Genomic DNA, 26,765 nt, shown 5'->3' on the forward strand with positions numbered 1-26,765 from the left:
AAAATGCTTTTACTTTAAAAATGAATGCAAATTAGCTTAGATAGACATGTTCTCTTTTGGACTGAAAATTAGCTGAAAACCTATAAACAAAGGCTACTGTTACTCAACACTAGTTTAACTGGAAAGAGATAAGTTCTGTTTCTGTGACACAAGGATTACTTTTGGATTCCATCTTATTTGTTATTAAAGGCATTTGACAAATAAGTTGTATGGAAAGTTTTATTATTATTTCTTGTTAAACCCTTTCATCTGTCACAGTCACAGTACTACCTCAGCTCTAAATTCTAACTGCTAATTTTTAAATAAGTAATTCCCTACATACCTGATCTGTGTTGAATAAAATAAGATCAGTGAGTTCTATTTAACAGTATGAGTGATCTGGGAGATGAAGGTGAACATAAATTAAATTTGCCATTTGTTGCAAATGAGGAAAACTTTAAAAATAATAGTGGAAACAGAGCATGATCAAGAGAATAACAGTAATTTACAGAACACTACAACTAGCTTGGACAAATGAAAACTATTCCCTCAGGGAGTTACAGTTCTATTTCCCATAGTAACGTGAAAATAAAACAAGCAAATGGTGAGACATGAGGTTACCATGAGAGATGCCAATGAGAAAGGCCAGATCCTTGTTTCATGGTGCAGAAAGTAAGTTCATCTTTATAAGGCTTTGATGCTAGAATATAGCTCTCTGGAAGCTTCTTAAGAACTAGAATACAAGTTCAAAGAAGAGTTCTCAGTAGGGTTGTTTGGGAATGATTGATTCTCCAGGAGTGATTTATTGTTACTTAAACTTAACTTAGTTGAGAACTGACTAACAAGGACACAAGTCAATTGTCAAATATTTAAGGGAGAACACAGCAACATTCAAGAAGAATTATTTAGGATGTTGAGCATGAGTGTACCTAGAAGTAATGAATGATAATTAAGAAGGAGAAATTTCATGCATCATATAACAAAATGCTTTCTTACAAAAGAAAGGGACAAGCTGTAGAATAATCTCCTGAAGAAAAGTGGAGGAAGCTCTGTACAGTTGCAGAAATTAGAAGTAGTCTAGATCAGGCACATACGGACTTTCTTTAACAAATTAAGAAACTGCAGGGTGAAGGCACAGATAATGTAGTCACAATTTCTTTATGCCTTTTACATTCACTTGTGATCTGTGACTAGACAAGGAGAGAAAAGAATATGTGACAAAAAGAAACAAAACAACAGCATTTGCATGTGTTTCCTTTCTCAAAGGGAAATTTATTTTATGCACTCTAACAGGCAGAACTGGTACTAATCCTGAGTAATTTCAAAAGAAAAGTGAAAAGGGGAATGTTGTCTTAAGTATTTGTTCAAGAGATAAGACATTCTGGGATCTATGTTTCTAAAGGTCCAAAGTAGATCACTGTAGCTCAGACAGTCTCATAGACCCTGCAACTAAATATAAATTTGAAAATTAAATGTTCTGAACACAACAATAATATAGAGTGCAAAGCGAAAATACAAAGAAGGAATGCAGTTTAGCTTCTTTACAAACTTGGTGGTAATTCTGGAACAAAAGCTTCAGAGATCTATTCATGAAATCTATTCTCTGCATTCTACATCCTGCACCAACATTGCTCATCCATTGAATAAACCATTTTAAGGCATGACTGAATCTTGATTTCTTTATCTGTGGAAAAAAACACATGACCTGAAGAAAAGAAAAACACACGACTTAAATGACTTGAGGATTGCAGTGCAGAACGGGATTCAGGAATCTAGAGTATATCTTGTTACTTCCTTCTTTCAGGAAAAAAATAAATAAAAATGTATATTATTCTTACTCAGATCTTATTGTGAGCAGTACATTTAATATACATTTGCACTTCTGGTTATGCAGAAGTTATATATACATTCTTTTATATTATTTTTGCAATCTTGACAAGTTTTTGATACCCACATTGGGTTATGTGAGCACCCAGTAATCTAGTGCTGAGCATTGGAGTTACAAGGAGTATTAGAGGGGTGTCAGAGCCTCAGGAGCTAGATGTAAGGTTGGAGTGGGCTGGGTAGGGATGCAAGTCATTCTAAGTCATCTTTTTCTTTTTTGTTCATTCAGAAACAGTAGGAGATTCAAATAGAGTTGTATTATGACTCGCTGGAACTAATTTGTAGCCCTCCTCCTCTGCTGTTGTCTATGGTCACTAAAAGACATGAGCCTATACTACCTGAAAGTTATAGTCACATGGTTATACAGACTCTTCCCCATTTCATTCGGGACTGTGACTATCTTAATATACATCTCTTTTTGGATCATCAGTACAAGATGTCGCTCTTTTCAAACTGAGTACTAGCTACATCTCAGTTCCTTTCTTCATCTTTCTGAAGGTGTTCAGTTCTGGTTTCAGAGCTTTATGGAAATAAAGGCTTAGAAACCTTGGATAACCTTGTGACCTGCATATCACAGGAAAGTTTTCATTTTATTTACTTAATTCTAAGTGGAGTTAGGTGGGTTTTCCTCTCAAACTACTGAAGCAGATCAGAAGTTCTGATGTGTTCTTAGATAGCCCTGAATCTTGTGGGACACAGACTGATTTCCAGAAACTCTTCCTCCTTACAAGAAAAAAAAAAAAAAAAGAAAAAAAAACACCTCTTTTGTTAAATGTTTAACAAATATTTTTTAATTTAATAATAATAATAATAATAATAATAATAACAACAACAACAATGCCTGTGTGCCTTGGCCTATTTAGACTGGATTCACTTTGAAATTAAAACACATACATATATGATGTGACAGAGTTTATTTGTCTGATCATGGTTGAGTACAATGAAGCATCTTCATTCTTCTCCAATGCTGCTCGAAAGGTGCCAGTTTTCCGTGAAGCCTATGTTATATATCCTACTCCATACATATCTTCTGGCACCTGAGGTTATGTGAGGCACCAATATTTTAGAAACTGGAGACTAACCTAAACAATTAAGCTTCCATCTTGATCAGAGGAGATTTAAGGCCCAATTTATTTTCCTGAACATACAGGAGATGAACTAACATGTCTCATCTGGCCTCCAGCTGCTGCTGAAGAAGAGGGCTTCACATAAGGCCTGTGTCTTGCCTGACCGTTTATGCAGATATCTGAAGCATCTCCTTTATCTCAAATGGTGCCAGACACTAATGCATGGGCAATTTAACCAAGTCCACCTGGAGTTGTCTATAATACATTAGGATGAATCTGTTTCTCACCTGCCTCCTTAACAGCATTACAGAAACCTGCTTAGACTTTTCTGGGTACTTACATACGTAGCTCACTTATACCCTTGGATATGTCAACAACTCAACATCTTTGCCCAGTACTGGTGTCTGAATTTCTGGCCCATAGCTGTGAAGATTCCTTCTGCCTCAGTGACTGAGGGTTATTTTTTCTTATTTGACAGCCATGAGACCTTGGAGAGTGTTGGCTGGATGGCTGGTTCATTCTTCAGAGATTTTGTGACCCAGGACAGCTCTAGTCCTTATTTTTGCCAGAGTAGCTGTAGCTCTCCCTGCTAGAAATACAGCATATCATCTTTTATTAAGAGCTACACTGCGCAAGTCCATTTCCATGCTACTCTACTACAATCAAAGCTGAAACAGAAAACCTGCATATTTTTTTTTTTTTCCCAAAATGCCTTATTTCACTTGAGGGAGAGAGGGCTGGAACAAACTACAGTTAACAAAACCGTTGTGTGTTTTTTTTTTTCTTTTTTTTTTTTTTTTTCTTGAATTAACATCACTTACATTAGGCACAGTTTGCCCATTTGGTGCACTGGCAGGCTGCATGCAGAATGGGTAGGTTGATGAGGATGTTGAAGGTATTGGACTACAAGATATGCATAAGCTATTTTTGGAGATTCAAATCAGAGACACAGATACAGCACCTTTGTATTTTTATCATAGTAAATGACAAAGCCCATCTGGAGGCTTGCTTCACTGACACCACTGATGCTACCATGTTTCAGAAAAGTAGAAAAAGACTGTTTAAAAAAATGCCTTCGAGAATTTCCCTGAAACATCATATATATTCTTCTGAAACAACATATCTTTTTTACTCACCTGCATTAAATTGAGATCAATTTCATTTCTTTTTTATTGTTGTTGCTTTGCCAGCAACCTCCATGCCAGTGTCCTCTCTTACAGAATATCTCTGTTCATGTACATACCTGGATGTCTGCAGGAGATAAAAATGAAGTTAGGAATAGGAATGAAGTTGCTGACAGAGAAGAGGGCAAGAAATTCAGCACCAGAAAATATAATAAAACTTATTCTGCAGAGCAGCAGTTAAATGTTTTCAAATTTGGGGTTAATAAAAAAAAAAAAAAAGATGATTGTGAAAAAATACCTTATTGTGCAATTACTTTTGTCTGTTTGCTTTTCTGTTTGTTTTGCCAATAGCAGAGCATGCAGAGTGCACCATAGCAATATACTGGATTATCTTCTTTTGTATTTGTTTGTTAGTTATTGCAAATATGATTTTCTTTTGATTTTTTTTTAATTATTTGAAAATATTTTGTGGCAGGAAAATGAATAGTGTAGTAGCAGAGTAGACTACAGGTATTCAGTGCTTCGGGATTTGCAAATCTCAAGGGAAAAAGACGGAAGAGTCCCATATTAAGATTTATGAAGTAAAAACACAACATCTCATTCACAAGGTTTGTCCTTAAGGTTTACATCACATTATTCCAGTTTTGAAGGAGTCTTTTGCTTGATAATGTCATTATTTTAGTGTTGATTATCTTCTCAGATCTTTAAATACAGAATTATCCCAGCCAATGTTAGCTTTTTATAAGGCAGAAGCTGTAGTTATTAAAGCTGCAGCTTACAAAGATTTTGCTTTTCCTTGCTAAGTTACATAAGTTACATACACTGTGTCACTCAGAGAAAGTGAAAGACAGTGCAGCAACACTGATGGCTCTTCCACATTTCTGGCTCATTTTAATTTAGTCAGGAGGCAACTACTATTTTATACAGGTTACTGTGGTGCAAGATTAATTTCTTCTGTGGATTTTTTTTCTAATTCTCTTTTGATGGATAATAAGCTAATCTGTCTCATCGCTATATTTAGTATTTGCTTTGGAGTACTGAAGTGTTTTTGTTTGTTTGTTTGTTTTTCCTTTCCCTATATATATATTTGCTATAGTAGTATGTGTTTTTAAAATGCAAGGATAACTCTATTTTAAATATTAAGGAATATTTTACAGTCCTTTCTTCACCATATAGAAGAAAAATTCTCATGGCATGTCAAAGAGAAACAACAGATGAAGGTAAAAGATAGGAAAACTGAGAGCTAGAGCTACTGGACAAAATGAAAGTTTGTTTTTCTCTTCTTTTCATTTGGTGGGAGTAGCTAAAATGAGAGCCTTTTTAGACCCTGATTTTTTATTATTTTTTTTTTCACTGAAGATGGGCAAGAGAACAATTGAGATTTGCAAAATGTCCAGGAAATTAATTTTGGAGGAAGAAAGGAAGTTATTTATAGAGGAGGAAAGGTGGCATTAGTTAATGCAAGTTACCTTTGATCATTTTTTATTTTTTTTTTGTCAAGATGGTTGAAAGTGAAAAATGAGAAAAAGAACAGCAGCTGGAACTATCAAATCTTCAGGAGCCATCAATCTGTTTCACTCTAGGACAAAAAGTGAGAAAATATCTGCATGTCTAACACTACAAGAAGCTGATGAGGTGATGTAAATTTGAGGCAAAAGTCGCCAAAAGAGAAAATTTGATGTCACTTAGGAAGAGATGATGAGTTTTAGATAACTTTACAATAGATTATCCCCAACGTCTATTGCATTAACATCATAAAACTTTCCTTTAAATTCATTTGAGTGAAACCCAGTATTCATGTTGTCATGCTAAATTGCATAGTTTAAATATGGCAAATTTTGAAGTAGTTGGCCCTTTCATAATGTTAATAAAGAACCCATCATGAAGGAGAGTTGAGGATGCTTAGTAATGATTGAGGGAAAAAAGTCATTAAGATAATGTAATTCTTGTGGAAAAATTAATTGAATTTCATCCATTATTTCCCAGCTACAGTTATCATATGTAAAATTAAATTACACAGGACATAACCTATCTGCATAGGTTTCTGTAAGTAAATATCAATACTTTTTGTAGTTTTGGAAAATAAAATTGGAGTGAAAAATGGAACACACCCATAACAGATACGTCTGTCTTAGTTTTTCAGTATTGAGTTACAGATGTGGAGAGACGCAGATCCAGAGTATTTTTTCCTCTCTCACTCCATCTCTCTTTTAAATATTTTCATCACCTACTACATGAATTTAGAATAATAACATTTCAAAAAGAAACTGTTTTTTTGTTGTTGTGGTGGTTTGTTTTTTTTAAATTACACGCAGACAGTTGTGATTGAGTTCCTCTATTAGTCATAATGAGGGTCAAGTAGGTCATTCTCTGAGAAAATTGTACACTAGTGGCTTGTTTGTAATTGAAGAAAGCGTACGGAATCTGCTTACAAATGCAACATGCAACTCTTTTTTTTTTTGTTTTGACAGATCAAAATCACTGTTGTGTTGTGGTTTTGTTGTTGTTGTTCATTCATTTGGTTGGTTGGTTGGTTGGTTGTTTTTTTGTCCATAGGCATAACAAGAAGAGCTATGGCATTTCTGTTATGAACTAGCTTTTACACCTTTGCAGCCTTATGGATTTTTACTGCTGGAATGTATTTACAAGAGTACATAAGTAAGACAGTAATCTAAATTGGGAGTAACTTCATTTAAAGGAAGTTAACTTCCTTTACTTTTGGGTTAATTAAATGGTTAGAGAATTAAGCAAATAGAATTCGGTATAAAAGTTTTTTTCTGCTTGCTAGATCACAAGTACATTCAAGATAGAAGGGTTTTGCAAAGTAGTTAAAGTGCAAAATGGCATTCCCAAGGCACCCTATGATTTCTCTTCTGGACTATGGACAGAAGTGAGTGATTTTTGATCCACTAATAACAAAAGGGATTTGGGGCTGGGTTTCAGAACTACTCATAAAACTGCTAGAAATCTGACTCCATGTTTATAATGGACCCACCCCAGAATAGATATTGTTTGGAGTAAATGAGTCTGGCATTTAGGTCAGATATTCTTCATGTTTATTTAAGTTTATAACTCTGCCAATGCAGTTTGAGTCAGAATTGAAAGGACAACCCCGCATATCTATTCTCTAAACACGTCACTGTGGAATATGACAGAAGACATCGTCTTTAGCAAGAAAAAAGTTCTGTTATTTTCTCTATTTTTTGTCATTCAAACAAATGTTTAACTCATATGTGAAAGCCTGAGAAAGACCTAGTTTTCCCAAAAGCTTGAGATTTTTGTCTGGCATGTTTGTTGTCTTAATAAAACAACTAAACAACTTAATTCAAATTTCACCTATTTTAGATTTAAAACTATAGTTCTACCATGTTAATCTCACTCTTGTTTTCAAACTACAATTTTCAAACCACCAATATTCCACTTTGTTCCTAGCAGGGAGGGCCTAGCAAAGTACAGCTCTTTCCATGACCACCAGTAGTCTTGTCTCAAGAAATCCATTGGTGAAGCAGGCCCTTCACAAGAAACAATTCAACTATTGTGCCAGTCAGAAGAGAAGCCGACACAAGCTCAGCATATGAGCTACCCAGACTCTGCTCCTGTTAAACCATGACTGATTTATACCTGCCTTTCCTCTGTAGTTTTGAATGATGAGTGTGCAATGGAACAGGGCTTTTTTGACAGTGAGTGACTTTTGTTAGATATTTTGTGTCATAAAGATGTGATCTGGCTTGAAGAGTGCTCAGCTGAAGCTCTTTGATCATTTGATGGCATACCAATGCCACTGCCGATGGAGAACTGGGACAACTGTGGAATCTGGAGCTTGTCTTCCCTTTGCCTTCCCAGCAAGGGAAGATGAAGTGGGAAAACACTATCTGCAAAGAAGAAAAAACAAACGAACAAACAAACCAAACAAACCAAAACAAGCCCAAACAAACAGACGGAACTAGGATCCGTAGTTGGAATTCAGGTGGCTGCCCTTTAAATTACCTCTAAGAGTTTGGCTGCTGATTGCTGCTATTCATGAGAAGTGGTTTTGTTTTTAGTTTTGAAAGATCCCAGGACAACTGCTCTGCCCTGATTTTTCTTCTGTGAGTTGCTAAAATATTCCTTTTTTTTTTTTTTTTTTTCTGATGTTCTGTCTTGACCCTCTCCTCCTACTCACCCCTTTCAACATGTCTTTAGCTACTTTCAAAGGCATAGTGAGGAAGTAGTTTTCTCTCCGTGTTTCTTGTGGCCACAGTGGTACTACAAAGTGTCTTCCTTGAGTTTTGGGAGGGGTCAGCTGACAGGGTAGGTGAGTTGGCTGAAGGCCAATGTGCCAGAATTGCTAGCAGGGTACAAGGAGCAGATCAGGGCATAGTGACAAATTTGTGACTTTTTTTTTTCAACTCATTGTGTACACTACTAGTACCCAGGTCCTGTTAAACAATTTCACAGCAATCAGTTTGGGTTCTTTCCCTGGCAGATGACTGCCAGGCTGAGCCTGTTTGATATGGAGACTACTGCTATGCATGATCTGATCTGCGTTGTTGTCTTCAGGGGTGCAGTGGGGCAAAGCACAGGCAACTGCACCCTGTGCTATCTCGGCAGCTCAAAGGGGAGTGGAATTGAACAAATGCAAGGGTTCTCTCTGTTACCTTTGTAGCCCCTTACCTACCATCTGAGTTCCTCAGCCCAGTACCCTTTTCAGCTGCTGCTTACCTCAACATCCAGTATTAGCTCTGACGTTGTCCCTGGTTAGGCAATGCACTGCTGAGATGATTTATAAAGCCTGACATTTTACGAGACTGTCTATATTGCATTTCCATGCTTGAGATAGTGAAGATCCTTGTGCTGGGTCACAGCAGTTGAGCTGATAAGAACGACTCCTTTCTTTTTTTAAAGCATATTCCTTTTTGTGTCTGAAACGACCAAAATCTGTCAACCTTCAAGTTACAGTGATGCTTTATTCACAGAAAAGGGAAGAGCTTGATTACAGTTAGCATCCTGGTTTCTTGGACTGGTACTATGCTAAATATCTTTTTCTTTCCTGATTTTTAACAGACTGTTCAATTTACTGTTTTTGTCATTCTTAACTGAAACGTTAATATAGTCTTAGATCTATAGAGATGGGCTTTTAAATTGATAGTGTAAATTATGAGTCCTGTGTTAACAATATGGCACTTTGTCCTAGGAAAATGCCATTTAATGTCATTCATATTTTGGCAGTTGAATCTCACCTAACTAAATCCAATGTATTTTTTACATCAGGTATATGTTGGAGAGCTTAGTGCCAAGATCATTAATCATTCACATAGCGCTTACAATATGTGACGATTTGAGCATATAGTATTAACCACAGCAGTATTAAGCTTTCCAGTTGACCGTATCTTCTGCCTTGAAGGATCAATTCAGATAACAAAAATCAGAGATTTGTTATGCAAGAACTGGTTACTCACACATACAAGCACTGTTTTTCTTCCCAAAAGAGAAGTTATTTATTGCTAGGACAACAGTGTTTTCTCCTATCACAAGAGTGTGGTGTTGATAATGCCTGTAAAAAGACCCATATTTCCGGTCACATACTGTGAATAATCAAAATCTGAGAAACCATTTTATTCTAAGCCAGGTAAAACTACAATGGGAAATATAAATGCAACTGCATGGGGAATGCGCTGGGTTCATGTGTTCCATATATCTCAAGATCTCTTCTTTTTGCCTGTATTTTCATTTGCATCCTGTCGCTGGATTGCCTATGAGCTGTCAGGTAAACTTGCTGCCTAAAATACTGGTAATAGTACTGAAATTACCAATATGTAGATAAACACCCACTCATTTATGCCCACTTTGTGTTTCCTGATTGTAACGTATTTTACCAACACAAAGGTTTCTGCTTAATTATAAGCTAAGAACTAAATGACATATACTGGGAAGATACCTTTTCCATACTTATTCATAACTGTATTCCTTGCATGTTCTTTTAAAGCCTCTCATACTGCCAATATGTTTTCTGAGTAACTGAAATATTGCTTTAGTAATAAGCTTACAGCTTCTCAGAGGTTATCCAAAAGCTGTCCACCCACCAGCAGTAACTTATGACTGAGCCTGGTAAATAGATTGGCTTTGGTCTGGAGTAGCTACCATAAACTGGAATATCTGGAATATCACTAAGTAATCTGAGCTTGAAAATTAAAGAGAGGTTGCAGCTATGTGATGGGAGAGATGGACAGACTGTTATTATAAGAATCCTGCTCCTTATTCTGCCCTTACTGCTGCAGGAAATGCTCCTGGTTCCTCTGTAGCAATATGCTTTATGAAATACCCTTAGAAATAAACAGTTCTTGTCAGCATCAGCACTGCTATTTAGGGGTTAAAATCAATAGGAGTGTACTAGCTGGAATCCAGTTTCTGTACAGTACTCTGGAAATTGGAAGGACTAGACTTTGTTTCAGTTTAAATTGAGTTAAAGCAGATTAAGGCGTAGGTTTTTTTTTTCCACCAGAATGTAAAATATTAAAGATAGGCAATTTTGCATTGTCCTTGTATTATTTGATTTATTTTTCCTGATTCAATATGAAGCTGAATTCTAAGAATGCCTGTTGTTTACTGCTTTAGCACTCTGATTTAACCAAGAGAATACTGAGAATGTAATATGTTTCTGTGTCTGCTTATAGTCCAGATTTCATTTGGTATTTCTTTATTTGTTTCCTTTGCTATAGCAGAGGTATTCATATTTATGACCATTTTGTTTTTCAGCACCTCCCAGATGGTTCTGCCCCAAGTGCACATGCTGAATTTTATCTTCTGCCGGACCCTGATGAGGTGAGTCGAAGGAAAACAAGAACAGTTCCAAAAAGCACTGACCCTACTTACAATGAAATTGTGAGTACTGTTCACTTTCTTCCATCATTTCTTATGGGCTTGATTTTTGTTATCTACTCTTGAAATATCATAACAATACAGCATTTAGAGCTGTTACAATGAGTACTGTCAAACAGAAGGAACATATCAGAAGCAGAACCATAAATGGAGACAATCTTCTCTTTTGCTTCTTTCTCAGAAGTGAGACAGTCTCTTTATGTCTTTCTCTTTAGGAAAGTGTTTGGATTATTCACGGTGTTTGAGTCTTATACCATAATCACAGTTAAATGTTAGCCAAATGAGCCCCGGCATCATTGCACCAAACCTAGATCATTTTAAATTCAGCCTTATATAATAGCATAAAAAGTACTAATTGAACGGATGCTGTTATTCAAATTCGCATTTGAAAATGGACAACCAAATTGGCTGTCACTGTCCTAAATGATAGCACAATAATAAATAGCCCAGTTCTTTTTATGTCAAAATCTAGCAATTCACAGCCATATATAATTATTTCACTTACCACTGAAATGCTTACGCCTCTGGAGTTAAACAGAGAAATATTTGGATGGAGAAATGTTTACCACAAAATGAGAAACAGCATAAACTATATACTTTTGTAAAGGGAGATGAGATTCAAACAGTAGGTGGGATTGGAGATGGTAAGTATTACATATAGCAAATCTCCTGAAGATCTCAAGGCAATTTACAAATGTACTTTGAGCAAGCTTCAAAGCAGAAGGCATAGAAAATATTATTACTCCACCCTGTTTCATAGATAAGACATGATGAAATATAAGTTAGTCAGCTGAGACTAAGAGTCCTTATCTCCTAGTTACCCAGTCCTGGGATTTTGATTTTTTTTGTCTTTTCCCACTGATTTTAAAGTCACCTACTTACATTGATGACTTCCAGCACTGCTGTAAGTAGGCTCCTCAAGTAGTACTGCTGCTAACAACTGAGATAGATTTCTCTCCCTATAGTGTTGCAGTGGAACAAAAAGATAATAGGGTTTATTTTTTTGGTTATATTATTTTTTTCTTTTTTTTTTTTTCAATCAAAGAGAAAAACGAGGCTAATTGACCTGGCCAAAGTAATTTCTTTACATTTGAAAGTTATTTAAAAAAATAAATATATTTATATATTAGCATTAATTTTAAAATATCTAAAATGAGCTATGGACAAGAACCATCCAGCAACACTGTTAGGCAATTTTGTTTCTAATCATTACTAGACCTATTTGAATACAAGAAAATCCAAAATCCTGGCTGCAGTCAGACAGTAATCACTGGGAGGGGGTTTAATTGTGGTTAAGGATCATCCTACTGCTATTAGAGAAAATCCATGCAAACTTTAATATCCTTTACTCAAAACTTACAGCCTTCTTCACAGATGCTTAATCTTTTTCACGAGAAACTGCTAATCGCAGTGGGGACATATGGCTTCACTGAACTTGGACATTTCAAACCCGAAGCTTGTGCTGTTAGCAGCTCTGTTCCTCCATATGCGATATCATTCTGCATGCATTTTCTGTCCAAGGCTGGTAGACTGAGGCAGAAGAAGCCCCAGGGAAGAAAAACAACTAAAAATATGTCAGCTGTCTTTTAAGTTAGTTACTGTCCAAAATGCTGTGTACAGAAATGTACTAGCCTTTTTTATGAGTTCATAAGTTTTTATTAAAGCCAAATGGCTGGAAGGAAACTGTATATTAATTTCTCTCCATGTTCAAGACAGAAAATTCTGAAATGTGCTTCTCTTGGGTATTTTTGTTTTTAGTTTTGTACTTTTATTGCTTATGACTGCCTACAGCAAATTATCAACCTTGCAAAAGTGCATTTTATTTTTGATTTTTACTCATATGTGTGAGAGTAAAATGTGAAGGTCCAGGAGGACCAACAGTAGAATGAACTATGCTGAATGTTTTGGAGTTGCTTTTAACAAGCACTCCTTTTTTCTCTTGTTCCTCTATTTGCATTTCAGCATTTGTTGCATCCACACTGGTGTAACATTGCTTTAAAAATGATGATTGTGAAGAAAAGAAAGAACACAGAAAAAATGGGCGCAGGGTAGTGAAAAAAAAAAAAAAAAAGAAGAAGAATATACCAGCTTTATAGGCCACTGTTGGGAATAAATAATCACTTGGGAGGTTCCAGAATAGTTTCATGAAAAGTAAGAAAACTTGATTTAAAATGAATCTGAACAATTTAAGTTTAAATTCTCACCACGAAAAGTGGCAATGAGCTGCAGTGGTTTCTTGCTCGTATGTGTCGCATTTGCCATGAGGCATGCTACAAGCCCTCACTCTCACTGTCCTCTGTCTCTGGAGTGCCTGCATGCATGCACACCCCCAAAATGAGTAAACCTCCATGACAAGACCATGTGTGCTTTGCCAGAACAAGAGGGAATTCCCTCCATCCTGCCTATGAAGCTTGGGTGTGGGGGAAACATGAGTAAATACACCTGGGATGTACCAGTCCATGGGTATTATTGCAGCTGCCTTCAGAGCAGAGGGGCTGCTGGCCTGCGGTGACGTGAATTGCCCCAGGAAGCCTGATGGAGGGGGATGAGGGGACCTGCGCCAGGAGCCACTGCAGCTCCCACCAGCATTGTGCGTCAAAGCTAATTTGGTCAATTAAGAGCAAATCTAGGAAGTGTGCCATGGCTACCTAAGAAGAAGCAACTGTCCCTCATTTGTGATTAAAATGTCATTAGAGTCCTGTAGGTCAACAGTGCTTCTCTTTCTGGAGCCAAAAATACCTGGCTGTCCTGCCGATTTGCTGCATGGCCATGTATAACTCACCTCCATTTGATCTGACTGTATAAATAGGAGGCCAATATTATTACTAAATGTAGATTTCAGGATATAACTGTCTTCATTTTGAAATTCTGGCAGGTGGTATTGTTTTATCCACATACTAATTCAGCTGTCTACAGTCTTTCTTCTGTCCCCACATCCTGATGATATTGCAAATTCAGCTGGAGCAAGGTCATTTTAGAAACTGTTTATTGGGATCAGATGAAAGGCACCCACCCTACACATCAAGGTGTGGTATTGCTCAAAACTTAAAGCCTCTTTCTGTCCATAGATACAAAGTTGTTCATTACCACAGTTCGTGCCTGTTGTGACTTAAAGCAAAAGCTGAAGATGATAACTTTCATATATTGGCAAAGAAATGGCATGTTTATACAGTAGAATTAGTGTCACTTAAATAATCAAATCATAGATTTATTCTAAAGTATGTAATTGCTTACTGTAAAGCTGGTTTCCTGCTTACAGGAAAGCTGGAATTTTTTATTCATATGCAATTTGGTGAAATAGGCACAGTAAACATAAAAACTGAAAAGCACCTGGCACAACTGTCATGACAGCTGTTCCAAACTATAACTTCCAAAGTTTTCTAAATGGACAAGTACATGCTGCCTGCTAGCACCTCTCCAGTAAAAGCCAGATAAAAAGAGTGAGAGGGGCAGTTTTTCTATCCTCAAACCCATGGCCATCCATCCTTGCTACACTGACTACACCAAGGAGCCTGTCCCGGTGTCCTGCCTGTCGTTGCCTGCTGTGCCACCCCAGCAGCTCGCGGCACAGACCAGAGCACTCTGTGGTCTCACAGGGACAGCCCATGCCACGTAGGACTGTCAGGGAGAACCAGCAATTTCATGCCTCCTGGGTCCACCAGTGAGGTTCAGAACCACCTTTTTGTTGCCACTCTGCAAGAGGAGCATTGCTGCGGCTGAGCCTTTACAAACCCTGTCCCTGGTTGAAGGATGTCTCCCATGGCCATTTCTACTTCTTATAAGTGAAAGTACAGAGAGGACTCTGCAGTCCAGCCCGCAGAGATCCCGGGGGGGGCTCAGTCTGACGTTCCTCCTCCTCAGCAGTGCCATGTGTATAGACTGCACTCAGACTGCATAGTAAATCCAAGCAGGTTGCATGGCAAGCTCATTGTAGGCAGTTCCACTTTCCCGTTCTCGTGAAGTGACAGTATGTTACTGCATTTGGTTTTTAAGCTGCACAGTGAGATTAAAATTTAAAACGTTTTCCATTGCAACTAAAATAGCAAAAACATTGGAACCATTTCCCTCCATACAAATTTTAGATTAAATGTACTTCTCTTAACAAAGCTTTCCTTTGAGGCCTGAAACTAGCTGACAGCACTCTTTCACATTTTATCAACCTATATGCAGTTCACTCAGCAGTTTTTGATTAATGCGGAGCCTGAAACATAGGAGTCTGTTCTGAACGCAGCTCCTTCTTGTTGGCCTATCACTCCAGATTTTTTTTTTTAATTCAGAAAATACATCATTACCATTTCATAACGAACCTCAGCGCATTCTCAGCGTATCAAGGTAATTTCAAAGATATTTTTAAAACTTAGTAATTTTCTAAAGAGATGCTAAGCAAGCTGTCTCATTTAATTTGAGAAGCATTAAGACTTCCTGACTAACGGAAACATCCAAATTGAGTAGTTTTCACTTGCTGAATTGGGTCCATTCTTAATGATGGTCCACACCCACAACATCTACGGAGTGGGCTGAGCTTTCTATCATGTCAACAATTTGATGAGTCCATTAAAAAAATGCAAATATTTTTATAATGGGCATACTTGGATACAATTAGCATCCAGAATCATGCATACAACTATTTGTATTGCAACAGTAAATCTTATAAAGACAATTTTCAAAGGAAAATTATTGTCTCTTTTATGATGCAGGTTTCTTGGATCCAGAACAGTTATGAAATTTCATGGTAGTTTCAGAAGAAAATTTGTTTTTGCTTTGGCATGTTCTTTCTTAATTTTGGTGTGCAGCATGAGATTTAATCACAAGTACAGTACCGAGAAACAATATTCTGAGGTACTGTACATTGATGTGATACACCTTTATGAGGTGTATCAGTGCAACATATAACAAAAATTATATACCTTGTTGCAAACAAAAATTTTGACATTAAAACAGTTTTCTTGTTTGTTCATTTTATTTTTTTTAGAAGACTAACACCATTTTTCAAAGCATTTGCTATGGGAAGATATTTAAAAATTATAATAAACTACACTTTTCCATAATTACCTATCTTATGGTTTCATACCACTGTCCATGATAAGTACCCTTTATCTGAATCTCTCCTCTCAAAAATCAACAGTGGTATCTTTCCCTGCTGAGCTTCATGGAGTATCTGATATATCTTCACATTTGAGTTCAAAACTCTGCTCAAGTTAGAGTTTCAATTTTCACATGGAAAATTATATGTACCTATTTTTTTCTCAAGCGTTGCAACACGGGTTTCAAATTTATTTACGAATACTTGGTAATCAGATTTCACAAGCCTAAGCTGGCAGAATCTCCTTTATATAAACTATATAAGGTCAAATGTATTTCTGAGATATATTCACTAACTTGAATTTGGCTCATGGATAGTGGTTGATAATTCTGGAGGGCAGTTTAAAGTAATTATTGGAAAGTTATCATCATCATCTGGAATGCTGTACTGTTGTAAGTGTATTGTCTGACAAATAGATCACAGATTCACATGCTTTTTTTTCTTTTAACCTTTATATTATTTCAGGTTGTGTATAACAAAGTCATGGAGCTCAAAAGCCATATACTGAAGCTTGTTGTGAAAAGCAAAGGAACATTTGTGGGAGCTGTTAACATTCAACTGAGTAGTGTCCAGTTAAATGAAGAAAAGTGGTATACACTGGGAACAGTGTAATTTAAAAGTTGTCTAAGACAATTCAATTATTTATCTACTAATGTTTCTTTATTCCATTCTCCATAGTACACTTTTTTCTCAGTTGCCCTTGAGAATATGCATCATCTGCTGATCTTACATTTATAATCATAAGGCTATTGTCTTAAAATTGCTACCTTCTTCTTACAACAGATTCCTTCTTGTGTGAGTTTAAGAAATCACATGCTGTAGCAAGCAACTTGTAGCTGCATGCAGGTATTCTTATGACAGCAATAAAGATTTTAGTTTTATTCATATGAAATACTACACTAAAAATTCTGAATTTAGTACACATCAAGCATAGGTCAGAGCATAGTTGTTTGCCTGCTAATTCCACTAAGTGTATTGAAACAATGCTGATAATGGTGCAATTTATCATTGACCTCTGTGACCTACTGCATATGACAATTTACCAGAGAGGTTCATGGGATGGTTTCCTGGGTGCAAATACATTTCAGAAGTCTAGCAGATTTCATGTTAAATCTTACAAAATCCATACATTTAAAAACAAACAATAATAATTAAAAAAGAAATAGCAACTTTGCACTTTAGACATTTTGTGCAGTATATGTTGGTGTGCTTTTAAGTGTTTATATAATGCAACTTTAAATCCAGGATATTAATTTGTCAATAAGATACTTCCAACATTTCTTTTATTCTGATATCGGAGAAGCAGATACAACTGGTCGATTTTGGGAAGAAAGGAGGAGGGAGGGGCTAATCATACATAAATAAAGCATTGAATATAATCTTTCAGTGTTGTATTTATTTAAGATCATTCTATAAAGAGTCTTTGCTCACTCGTCTTACCCCATTGCATTCTTATGCTGTATAAAGGAGTCAATACGTGCATTGACCTTAGGGCTATATATACATATAACCAATGAATGTAAGTGCTACCTTTGAGTTCACTGGGGCTAATTATGGGCTCTGTTCTTCAACGCATTTGTACCTAACACAAAGAAGCATTTAAGAACATCTTTTAACATTTAGCATGTGAGCAGCCCTAATGAACTGTCCATTACTGCCAGCCTCTTACACACACACGCACAGAGTTCAGCATGTATATAAACCTTTCCAGAAGCAAGAGCACATTTTTAAGGCACAAGAGACACCTTGATTTGTGATCTGCTCCACTGTAAAATTTTAAGTTACCAGATACTGAGTAGGTCTGACATTTGTTCTACCAGGTAGAAAAGTGGTCAACAGAGGGATAATAATGCCAGAAGCTGAAGATAATTGCCTTCTTCTCCCAAAGGACACTCACAAATCAGACTTCAGATGGTAATGTTGTATAAAGCTCCTGAAGTGGGACTAGGAGTGCTGTTTAGGAATCTAAATAAGCTGGAGTATTTCTCAGCATCAAACCAATTGACTATGTCACTTGGTCAGTTTGTGCCTGAGAATATATATACCAGATTGCCTTGGGAAATTAAACTCCTCCTTAGTAAGGGGAAGTGAAGGGAACTCTGCTTGAATATTATTATTATTAGGATTCTTCAGAGCTGAAAAAAACTATAAAATATTTATCACATAAAGGAGACATTGGCTAGCATACAGATATGATCACTACAAAAATCAGTAAGTATAATATTTTAGATTATAGGCTTTCCTGAGTAAAGAATCAAGTGACTTGTCACTCAGGAACAGAAAACACATTGTGCCCAGCTTACAACATTATCAAATTACCTGACCTTACAGTTCAATATTGATTTTAGATTCTTAGTCTACTGTCTCGATTTCCTCATTATAACTCTAATGCAATTTTCTAACAGTGTTATTTCCTGTGACATTTTCTAATCATTGTTTACAGCATACCATGATTTTCCATCTTAGAGCAACATTAAATAAGATAGCATTAAAATGACAATAAAAATGTAGCATTAAAAATAGAATATTATCAGAACAGTCTTCAAACATAAGCAATACTGTTGGTATTAAAGAAAGAAATCTACCAATAAAACATTCATTGGAAAAAAAACAAACAGTAACAAATCTGCAATTAGCTGGGTAGATACAGTCCTGTGGAAGCTCAATAATACTTCAGTTTTGTAAGAAAGGTAGAAAAATTACGTCTTATGGGCAAGATCTACAGTGATAGCTCTGTCAGACAAAGTGTTACCCTCAGAGATCTTAAATCACACAATCAGTCCTTGCCTCCCGTAAATTTCTTCTTCTAATCCACCTCAAAACATGCTGATTCCTACTTGCTGAGTTTGCAGTAAGATGTATCCTGAGCTCCCTGCTGCTACAAGGAACATAGGCCCTTTACAAATGAGCCTGTGAATTATTTATCTTTCTTTAGCAGCAGGAGGTTCAATATCAGGCTGAGAAAAGGTACAAATATTAGCATCTAAGTTTTTATCATTTTAAGAGCTGTTTTTTCTCAAAACTGTTTTTCCAGATAGCAAAATTTCAGTGGACTTTAAGGATGTATAGCCCAATCAGAAACTGCCATTATTATAAATTTAAAGGGACTTTACATTGTATGTATTGTTTCCCCAGAAAGATGATTGTACAATGTTAAAAGTTTTTGTTCAATACAAATAAAAATTTCTGTGTTACATGCTCATAATTTTGTAGCCTAATATCATAAATATTAAACTATTATTCTCAGTAATTAATCAAAATGTTGTAATCAGCTGCAAATGAAATTATTAATTGAATTCAACAAAATGTCCAAAAATTTTCAGTCTTTATGAATTATTTCTAAATAATGGTGGGGCTAACTTCAGTAGCTATTACTTATTCAGGATAGCATTTACTCACACAAGAAGTCCCATTAGCTTAATAAAGTCACTGAGAACATGCCACTCTGGAAATCAGACTATTGGGTTGTTGCAAGCCTACAGATGTTCTTTATTGAGCAGGGTGTGATCCACCAGAATGACAACTAATGTGGAGCATCATTAGTAGTACCAGACATAAACAAACAGCGATGCAGGTTCAAGTTTGCCACCATTTTTGGAAAACAGAGGAACGTTACAGTAACCTGTGAATATAATGACACTTGGTTAGTGTATTAACCATAAATGAAAATATTATGATAGGGCTGTTCTATGATCTACTATGCAAGTGCATCATAATTAATGAACCTCAAATTAACTCTTTAAAATAAACTGTGTGTTCATCTGGTGAGTAGAAGCATTTGAAGAAGCTCTTATTCTTAACTTGAAACTTACCTCCTCTTAAAACAAAAAATTCCTCTCCCCCAAACCCAAAGCCTTATATTGCTTCATAAAAATGTAATGTCTTCATTATTTCATAATAATAATGTCAGTTTTGATAAAAAATACTCTATTTTATCTATGTAAATATAACTTGAGTTATTTAAGTGTCTGTTATGATTAATAATCCATGTTCAGAACTGCAGTTCTCACAGTCCTTCTTTAGGTGTTTCTGGATGTGCATGCAATCTTTGCGACCCTCGTTTGGTTTTGGATTTTCTTGATTCTTTTATCCAACATGAAAGTTCACTTTGCACCTAAGGTTCAGCTTCTGGGCAGCAGATATTAAAGCTGAGCCCAGGCAACATGCATTTGTGATCAATCTTTAGAGCATCCACTCATATGCGGAAGACTTTTTTTTATTTGCTATGAAGAAACTCACTTCATGGACTAAGACTCATTTCCAAGGACTGTGTTCATAGTCCCAAGCCACAGAATATACTACCAAGAGTCCTGAGAGATGGATAACTTTTTTTTATTGAAATTGTTCCAATTCATATGAAATAATTAACTGTTAATTGATCAAGAGGTAGCTAGCATGGGCCATGAGACAATGGAATTTCTGTCCTGTATTGGTGTTCTACACAACAGAGTCACTAGGAGGGGGACCATAACCCAGGACTCCCTCCTCTAGCCTTTAATCTCCCAGCTACAGAATTGCTCCCCTCTTTGAGTATACCTACTTAATCACTGCATGAAATATGGAATACTGTTACAGGTGGGCAGCAAGCATCCTTCCCCATGTAAACTACAGCTGAGTGGTGAAGCTGCTGCTAGGGAAGGGGGAAAAGTGATTATATAGATTTGAATCCTTTCAAGAGGAAGAACAGGGGAGGGTGGCAATGGCACAACTTTGTCCCATAGCCTGTCAAGGAAAGAAAAGATGTAAGCACTGCTCAGCTTTTAGAAGCAACTTGCCCTCAGGGGAACGCGCAGGGATATAAATCCTAGGGAAGGAGGGGGCATTCCTCTAGTGCAGCAAGAAGCACCAGAGCTATGCAGAGGAGCAAGATTTATTCATAACTCACTACTTATAGTTTAGATCATTGTTTCCTAAGAACTGTAGACTGTTTTGAATCACCTTGTAAGATGTTATTTTCCCCTTTCACTATTTAGGGAGCTTAGGTACCTAAAGCAAAGCCATGGTTCCAGACCTGGAATACAGAGGGTTCAATGTTAAGTATCATAATAAATTTTTAAGTTATCTGTTGGCTTATCACTTAGCAGCATTTTATTTATGCCTATGGGCATCCTGATGGCATCTTACAATTTTACATTGCAGTAGGTAAGGGCTAGGCCAATTTGGCACTGTTTGTACAGTGCCATTTCCTAATACTTTTAAATTACTTGATTCAAAATCTTTCCTGTAGAATCTGCATGCTCTTACTTTTCCAAAATTTAAATTCCCATTTATGATCCAAATTAAACCATAGAGACATATGAGAGACACAATGAATAATTCCACCAAAAAAAAAAAATTATTTTACAACATGTAAGCTTTAGCATCTGCCATTCAAATTTGTCTCAAAAATTGGGTAATGTTTCCTCATTTTTCTGAAATACCCTAATAAAAGTAGAAAGTAATCAGTGTAAAGATTTATGTTGGAGAAAAGCAAGTGTTCTTTAAGGTAATGTCTTTGTTCTTGTGTAACTCTTAAACCTCAATTAAGAATCACAAGCAGCTTTATGACTACAGAACCTGGAGAGAAATAGCCATTAAAAATCCTGCGAAGCTTAATAAAAAAAGCCACAGTGCCCACTGCCAGCTCCAGTTTTTGCCTTCACATCTACATTCAATAATAAAAGTTGATTCTGTTTGTTTTGTTCAGAAATACCTTTGGAAATCCAGTGTAGTAACAGCCATTTTACATAAGCCTTTCTCCTTGGCCTACTGACTTCTGTGCCTGCTCTTCATGTGCAGCCTACCCATCACATAAGTCTCCAGGAACTACACTGGTACAACAGAAGAAACACTACCAAGAAAAATACCATACATATTTAGCTTAGTTTAAATTCTTCTGCTCTCTGAAAATTGCAGGTAACCTGAGGGGTTTGTGGTTTTTTGTTTTGTTTAGTTTCATTTTAATTTGGCTTCTTTGGGTTTGGAGCCTAACTGTTGATTTTATGGAAGTTCTGACTTACCGCTCTTCCTGTTTTCTATCAGAATGAGTTAAAATACTGCCTGAGCAGTTTCTATTTAGAATGGAATACTCCAGTAGGAATTATTAACAGTCATTAATAGTCTTTTGATTTCTGTAGTGTGGGTTTGCATTCAGAGACTACAATGACTTGAAAATACAGAGTGCAACTTTTAACCTATGGTTATAAAATTCTCCTGTAGGAAATAAACATAATGCTGTGCTCCATCAATACTACAGTAAGGATAAAACCCTGGATTGTTGTAGATTATTTTGAGCTATTATTGGTGGCTCACTTCTTAAAATATTACCTTTACTCAGGCTCAGCAGTGGTAAAGTGTATTGGCCAAGGAATTCATTTGCAACCAGAGATATCTCATCTTCCACACAGAAGCGTATCAAAGCCAGTTCTGGAACTTGGACAGTAAAAGAAAAAGTTTCATCCCATCTAGGACTCAAAGCTAATGAAAAGAGAAGATACACAGTATCAAAATACCATTTCATTTACTGCATTTCATAGCTGAGTTGTATCTGCTATCAGTACTCTGAGCTGGTAAAATGCTTTCTTTTTCCCTAGATTTCTGTGCCCATTTAAATAAATGATGAGATTCCTACTGACTGAAGTGATATAGGTCAGAAGGAAGTGCTTAGGATGAAGCAAACACAGACAGCTTGGGACTTGCCTACAGCATACACGCCATCCCCTTCTAGGGATTTATCATTTATTAGCTACATAATAGTGTAAATTAAAAGGCTGAGAAAGTTACCACTGCCCCTTTAAAGAGAGCAAAATAGGACAGTAATACTCAGGTTCAGAATCTCTGCTCAACTTAAACTTTCCAATAGCCATACCAGTTTAATGGTTTTGCCAGTTTCTCTCTTTACAGCATTGGAAATGAGGCAGGAGCTGAGTGAATTAAGGTAGAAAAGTGATCACATGACTAAAAACAAAATACAAAAGGGGATGTGGAACAGGAGGAGGACACTTTGCCTTGAACAGTGTTCATACAGAGAGAAAATGGATTTAGGGACCAATTTAAAATGGTGGCAGTCTACAAAAAGAAGAAAAGAAAAATAGGAAAGATAGACACAAAAGAAGGAAGATCACAGAGAACCTTTAGGCTGAGAATTCAAGAAGATCTATATGATAAAGGTAAGCGAATGTTGAAGACAAACGCCAAGATTGCACGCTTCACCTGTTAAGCAGTTAAGGGAGGAGTCCTAATAGAAACCTCATATAAGCTAAATGATGAAACTGCAGACATTTCTTCACAAAAATTCCCTTACATGTACCATGGTAAAGGTTTGGGCTCAGAGAGATTTAATTTTCTTCATAGCAGCTCTTATGGTGACATGTTTTGGCTCTGTGACCAAAAACGTTGATGACACACTGATGCTTCAGTTGTTGCTGGGCAGTGCTTACACAGTCAAGGACTTTTCTGTTTCTCGCACTGCCCCTCCAGCAAGTAGGCTGAGGGTGCAAAAGAGGTTGGGAGAGGGCATGGGCAGAACAGCTGACCCCAAGCAACCAAAGGGATATCCCATAGCATATGATGGTGTGCTCAGCAATAAAAGCTGGCAGAAAGAAGGAGGAAGGTCATTCAAATTTATGGCATTTGTCTTCCCAAGTAACTGTTATGCACAATGAAGACTTGCACTCCTGGAAATGTCTGAACATCTGCCTGTTGATGGGAAGGACTGAATGAATTCCTTGTTTTGCTTTGCTTACACGCGGAGCTTTGCTTTACCTATTAAACTGTCTTTCTCTAAGCCCACAAGTTTTACCTTTCCAATTCTCTCCCACATCCCACTGTGGGTGGGGAGAATGTAAGGCGGGACAGCAAACATGTTGCTTAGCTGCCTACTGGGACCAACCCGCAACAGTGAGTAAACACAGTGTGTATTCCATCTTCCTTCAGGAGAGGGCTACTAATAGAGAGCTTATGCTTCCTTAACTTACTGTTCAACAAAAATGGCACATAGCTTGAACTTCTGCTAGAGATTTTGTGCCAGAAGATCTTCATCTGGAGAGAAATAATTGCAGACTCTGTAAGAACATAACAGCTTCTTGGGAAGGAAAAATGGTCATTCCATAAAAAATATTATTGTCCTTTGTTCACAGTTAAGAGACAGACTGATGCTCACCATTGCTTTTTATGACACTAGATTTTCTTTTTACTTGATCATCTGGCACACCGTAAATTTCTATCTGCACTAAAGGGTCAGCCTTGTTAGTCTTCGACAGGTTACTGGGTGGTAACTGATGACCACTGATGAGCTGGAAAATTAAAGTTGTAATGTATTGAAATAACTGTAAGGATTAACTTTACATAATAGCCATATAGTAGCCATCACAGCAAAAACTGTTCCATAAGAAACTACTATAAGAAGTATATATCAGCCATAACGAAACTGTTACAAAAATACACATTAAACACAATGAAATTAAGAATATGGCACTTCCTATTTAATTTAATTCTTGGCTAATTTGATATCATTGTGTTTTACATAATAATTTTCAGATTTCAGCTTTTTCACTCAATGCTGCCTGTAAACGTGATATTTAGTTACCATAAAAAAAAAAAAAAAAAAAAAAAAAGGAGGAATCAGTGGTGATTTTTTGCAATATCTGAGATCAAGCTCATGAATTTCTATTAAAGCTGTGTCTACTGGACTAGCACTAACACTCAGGGTGACATCAGTGGTCTTGCAGGGTATGTAGCAGTGTTCCTCGCCGATGTTCCTGCTCTTTCACAGGAATACGTAAAAGCTCAGCCTTTAGTAGGCTCCCTGATGTTATTCTCCTTAATTTAGTTAGTTACCTGGAAATTTTGCCTCAGAGTGCCCTGTAATCTGGCACCCAGCCTAAGAAAGGACTTATGAAAGTCACAACTTTGTCTGCCATCTATCGGGACACCTGGGAGAGAATAACCATCTGCACAGTGTTTGCTTTTTAGAAATCAATGCTGAAATGTATCAAGAGAGATATATAAATCTGCAAGCCTAGGTGAGAGATGTGATGCTTTGATCCAGATCTCAGGACTACACATCAAAGCTCAGCATACAGATTCTTATCCCCCTGTCATCCACCAAAAAGTCAAAAAACCACAAACTCCACCTTTTGCTTAGGTACTTTCTGTAACATCTTGGTCCAAGAAAAGTTCTAGCCTGAAACACTCAGGAGCAGTGGCTTAGCAAACACAGGTGCTGGCCCCTTACTTCCTGGAAAATAGCTATTACCCTCAGTAGAAAGCTTTTCAAGATGAAAGCAAAGACAAAGAGCCCATTTAGAACCAGGGGAAGTCCTTTGACATGTCCTGAACATCATTAGTAAAATCCAGCTGTATTGGACAAGTTCTATTTCACACTTTTACCCCTTTGCTAGACCGAGCCTAAGCCTCTGAGAGGATGCAAAGAGAATGCTGTTTTCAGCCATTTGTGACCCAAATCCATAGATACAATCCGTTTGTGAGGCCCAAGGTGAAACAGACATACAGAGTAGAAAAATAATATGGTATGCTTAGAAATCTCCATTTTAAATACCATGCATATTCATATTTCTTCTTCAAAGGCTATATATAATCTTTGTGATGGGAACTGTGGCACATCAGGTAAGAATGATATTGAATTAAGTAAAATCAAGCCCTGTGTGTTTTTGGTCCTCATTGATGTTCTCTAAATTCAGCTAGTCAGCCTGAGAAACTTTAACCCCTAGATTTTTATATCTTTGACCTCTAAATATAAATTTCTCCATTCATCAAGTTCATCATCTTTAGCAGAAACTGTTTTTCCTTTGACTCCCGCTCCTGATTATTATTTTTTATTTTTTGTTGTCTTCAATCATTTCCTATTTTTTGCAGCTCACTTGGTGAGTAGGGCTCTCTGAGCCCCACAGTCCCACAGCTGGTGGGATGCCACTGCTGCTTTGCATCCTGCACTATCCACCCTGTCATCCCAGTCTATGCCATCAGTCTAAAAAGCTGCCTTTTTCTGTGCCCACTTCTTCCATACTCAGAAATTTCCTTCCCATTGTCAATGATTTTGCCTGTCTCCTGGATTACAGTCAGGGATATATTTTTTTTTCATTTTAATTAACTCCAGCTTTATACAAATAAGGGCTAAAGTAATGGATGTATATGCATGGGTGCTTGAAATCAGCCGGCTATGCCTATTCGTAATTGGTATGCTCACTGTTAGGACACTAAAATGTTCTTGATTAGGTGCACACATTAAGTAAGCATTTTATAATTGTTATTAGCTAACGTTTTATCTCCACTATTTATTTCTCTGAAAGAAATATCAATTATACACTAATTTTATGCTAATTAAATAGCATTTATGCAAGTGGTATACTGCATAATCAGAAACAGCATTTTTTCATTGGGAAAAGGTAGTTTTCCAACTAGCAAATAATTATAAAACATCTACTTGACTGCAAAATAAAGATTTTTTATAATCTATTATTTTAAATAACATCTATTTCTAATATTTTTAAGAATTAAATCAGGTTTTAATTTGGGAGAAATAGAAATAATTCAAAGGTTTATTGATCCTTTTCCTTTTTTACAGTTATTTATATGATTTTAATATGAAAAATAGTCTTTTATATATGCATAGGAAGATATCTAAACTTAAATTAAGCATAAAGCTTCCTAGCATATCTTTAAACATTTGCATTTGTTAAGTAGCATTATTGTAGTATAAATAGTATTACTCATACTTAAAGAAAATAACACCATGTAGAGTTGATTTCTGAAGGCTTTCAGAGTTCAGTC

At 36.6% G+C, this 26,765-nt stretch overlaps 2 protein-coding genes across 6 annotated transcripts in view; one reads left to right on the plus strand and one right to left on the minus strand.

Moving 5' to 3' along the window:
- The window catches only part of PIK3C2G (phosphatidylinositol-4-phosphate 3-kinase catalytic subunit type 2 gamma), a 213,511-nt gene extending 196,142 nt beyond the window's left edge, over positions 1-17,369 (plus strand). For both annotated transcript variants that reach the window (XM_040564008.1, XM_040564015.1), the window contains exons 32-33: positions 10,790-10,915; positions 16,461-17,369. In XM_040564008.1, coding sequence (XP_040419942.1) covers positions 10,790-10,915; positions 16,461-16,607 — 273 coding nt within the window. In that variant the 3' untranslated portion in view covers positions 16,608-17,369. The remainder of the gene's footprint in view (positions 1-10,789; positions 10,916-16,460) is intronic.
- A 1,961-nt stretch (positions 17,370-19,330) lies between these two features.
- Positions 19,331-26,765, minus strand: part of PLCZ1 (phospholipase C zeta 1) — a 51,155-nt gene continuing 43,720 nt past the window's right edge. The window contains exons 11-13 of one of the 4 annotated variants that reach the window (XM_040564050.1): positions 24,136-24,268; positions 22,302-22,406; positions 19,331-19,617 (exon numbers count right to left, since the gene is read on the minus strand). In XM_040564050.1, the coding sequence (XP_040419984.1) occupies positions 19,535-19,617; positions 22,302-22,406; positions 24,136-24,268 (321 nt within the window). In that variant the 3' untranslated portion in view covers positions 19,331-19,534. Of the gene's footprint in view, positions 19,618-21,680; positions 21,826-22,301; positions 22,452-24,135; positions 24,269-26,765 lie in introns of those variants that run through there. The other 3 variants (XM_040564027.1, XM_040564036.1, XM_040564044.1) reach the window with 3 other exon arrangements.

Source organism: Cygnus olor, chromosome 1 (genome assembly GCF_009769625.2).
Source record: "Cygnus olor isolate bCygOlo1 chromosome 1, bCygOlo1.pri.v2, whole genome shotgun sequence".
In the NCBI taxonomy this organism is placed as follows: Eukaryota; Metazoa; Chordata; class Aves; order Anseriformes; family Anatidae; genus Cygnus; species Cygnus olor.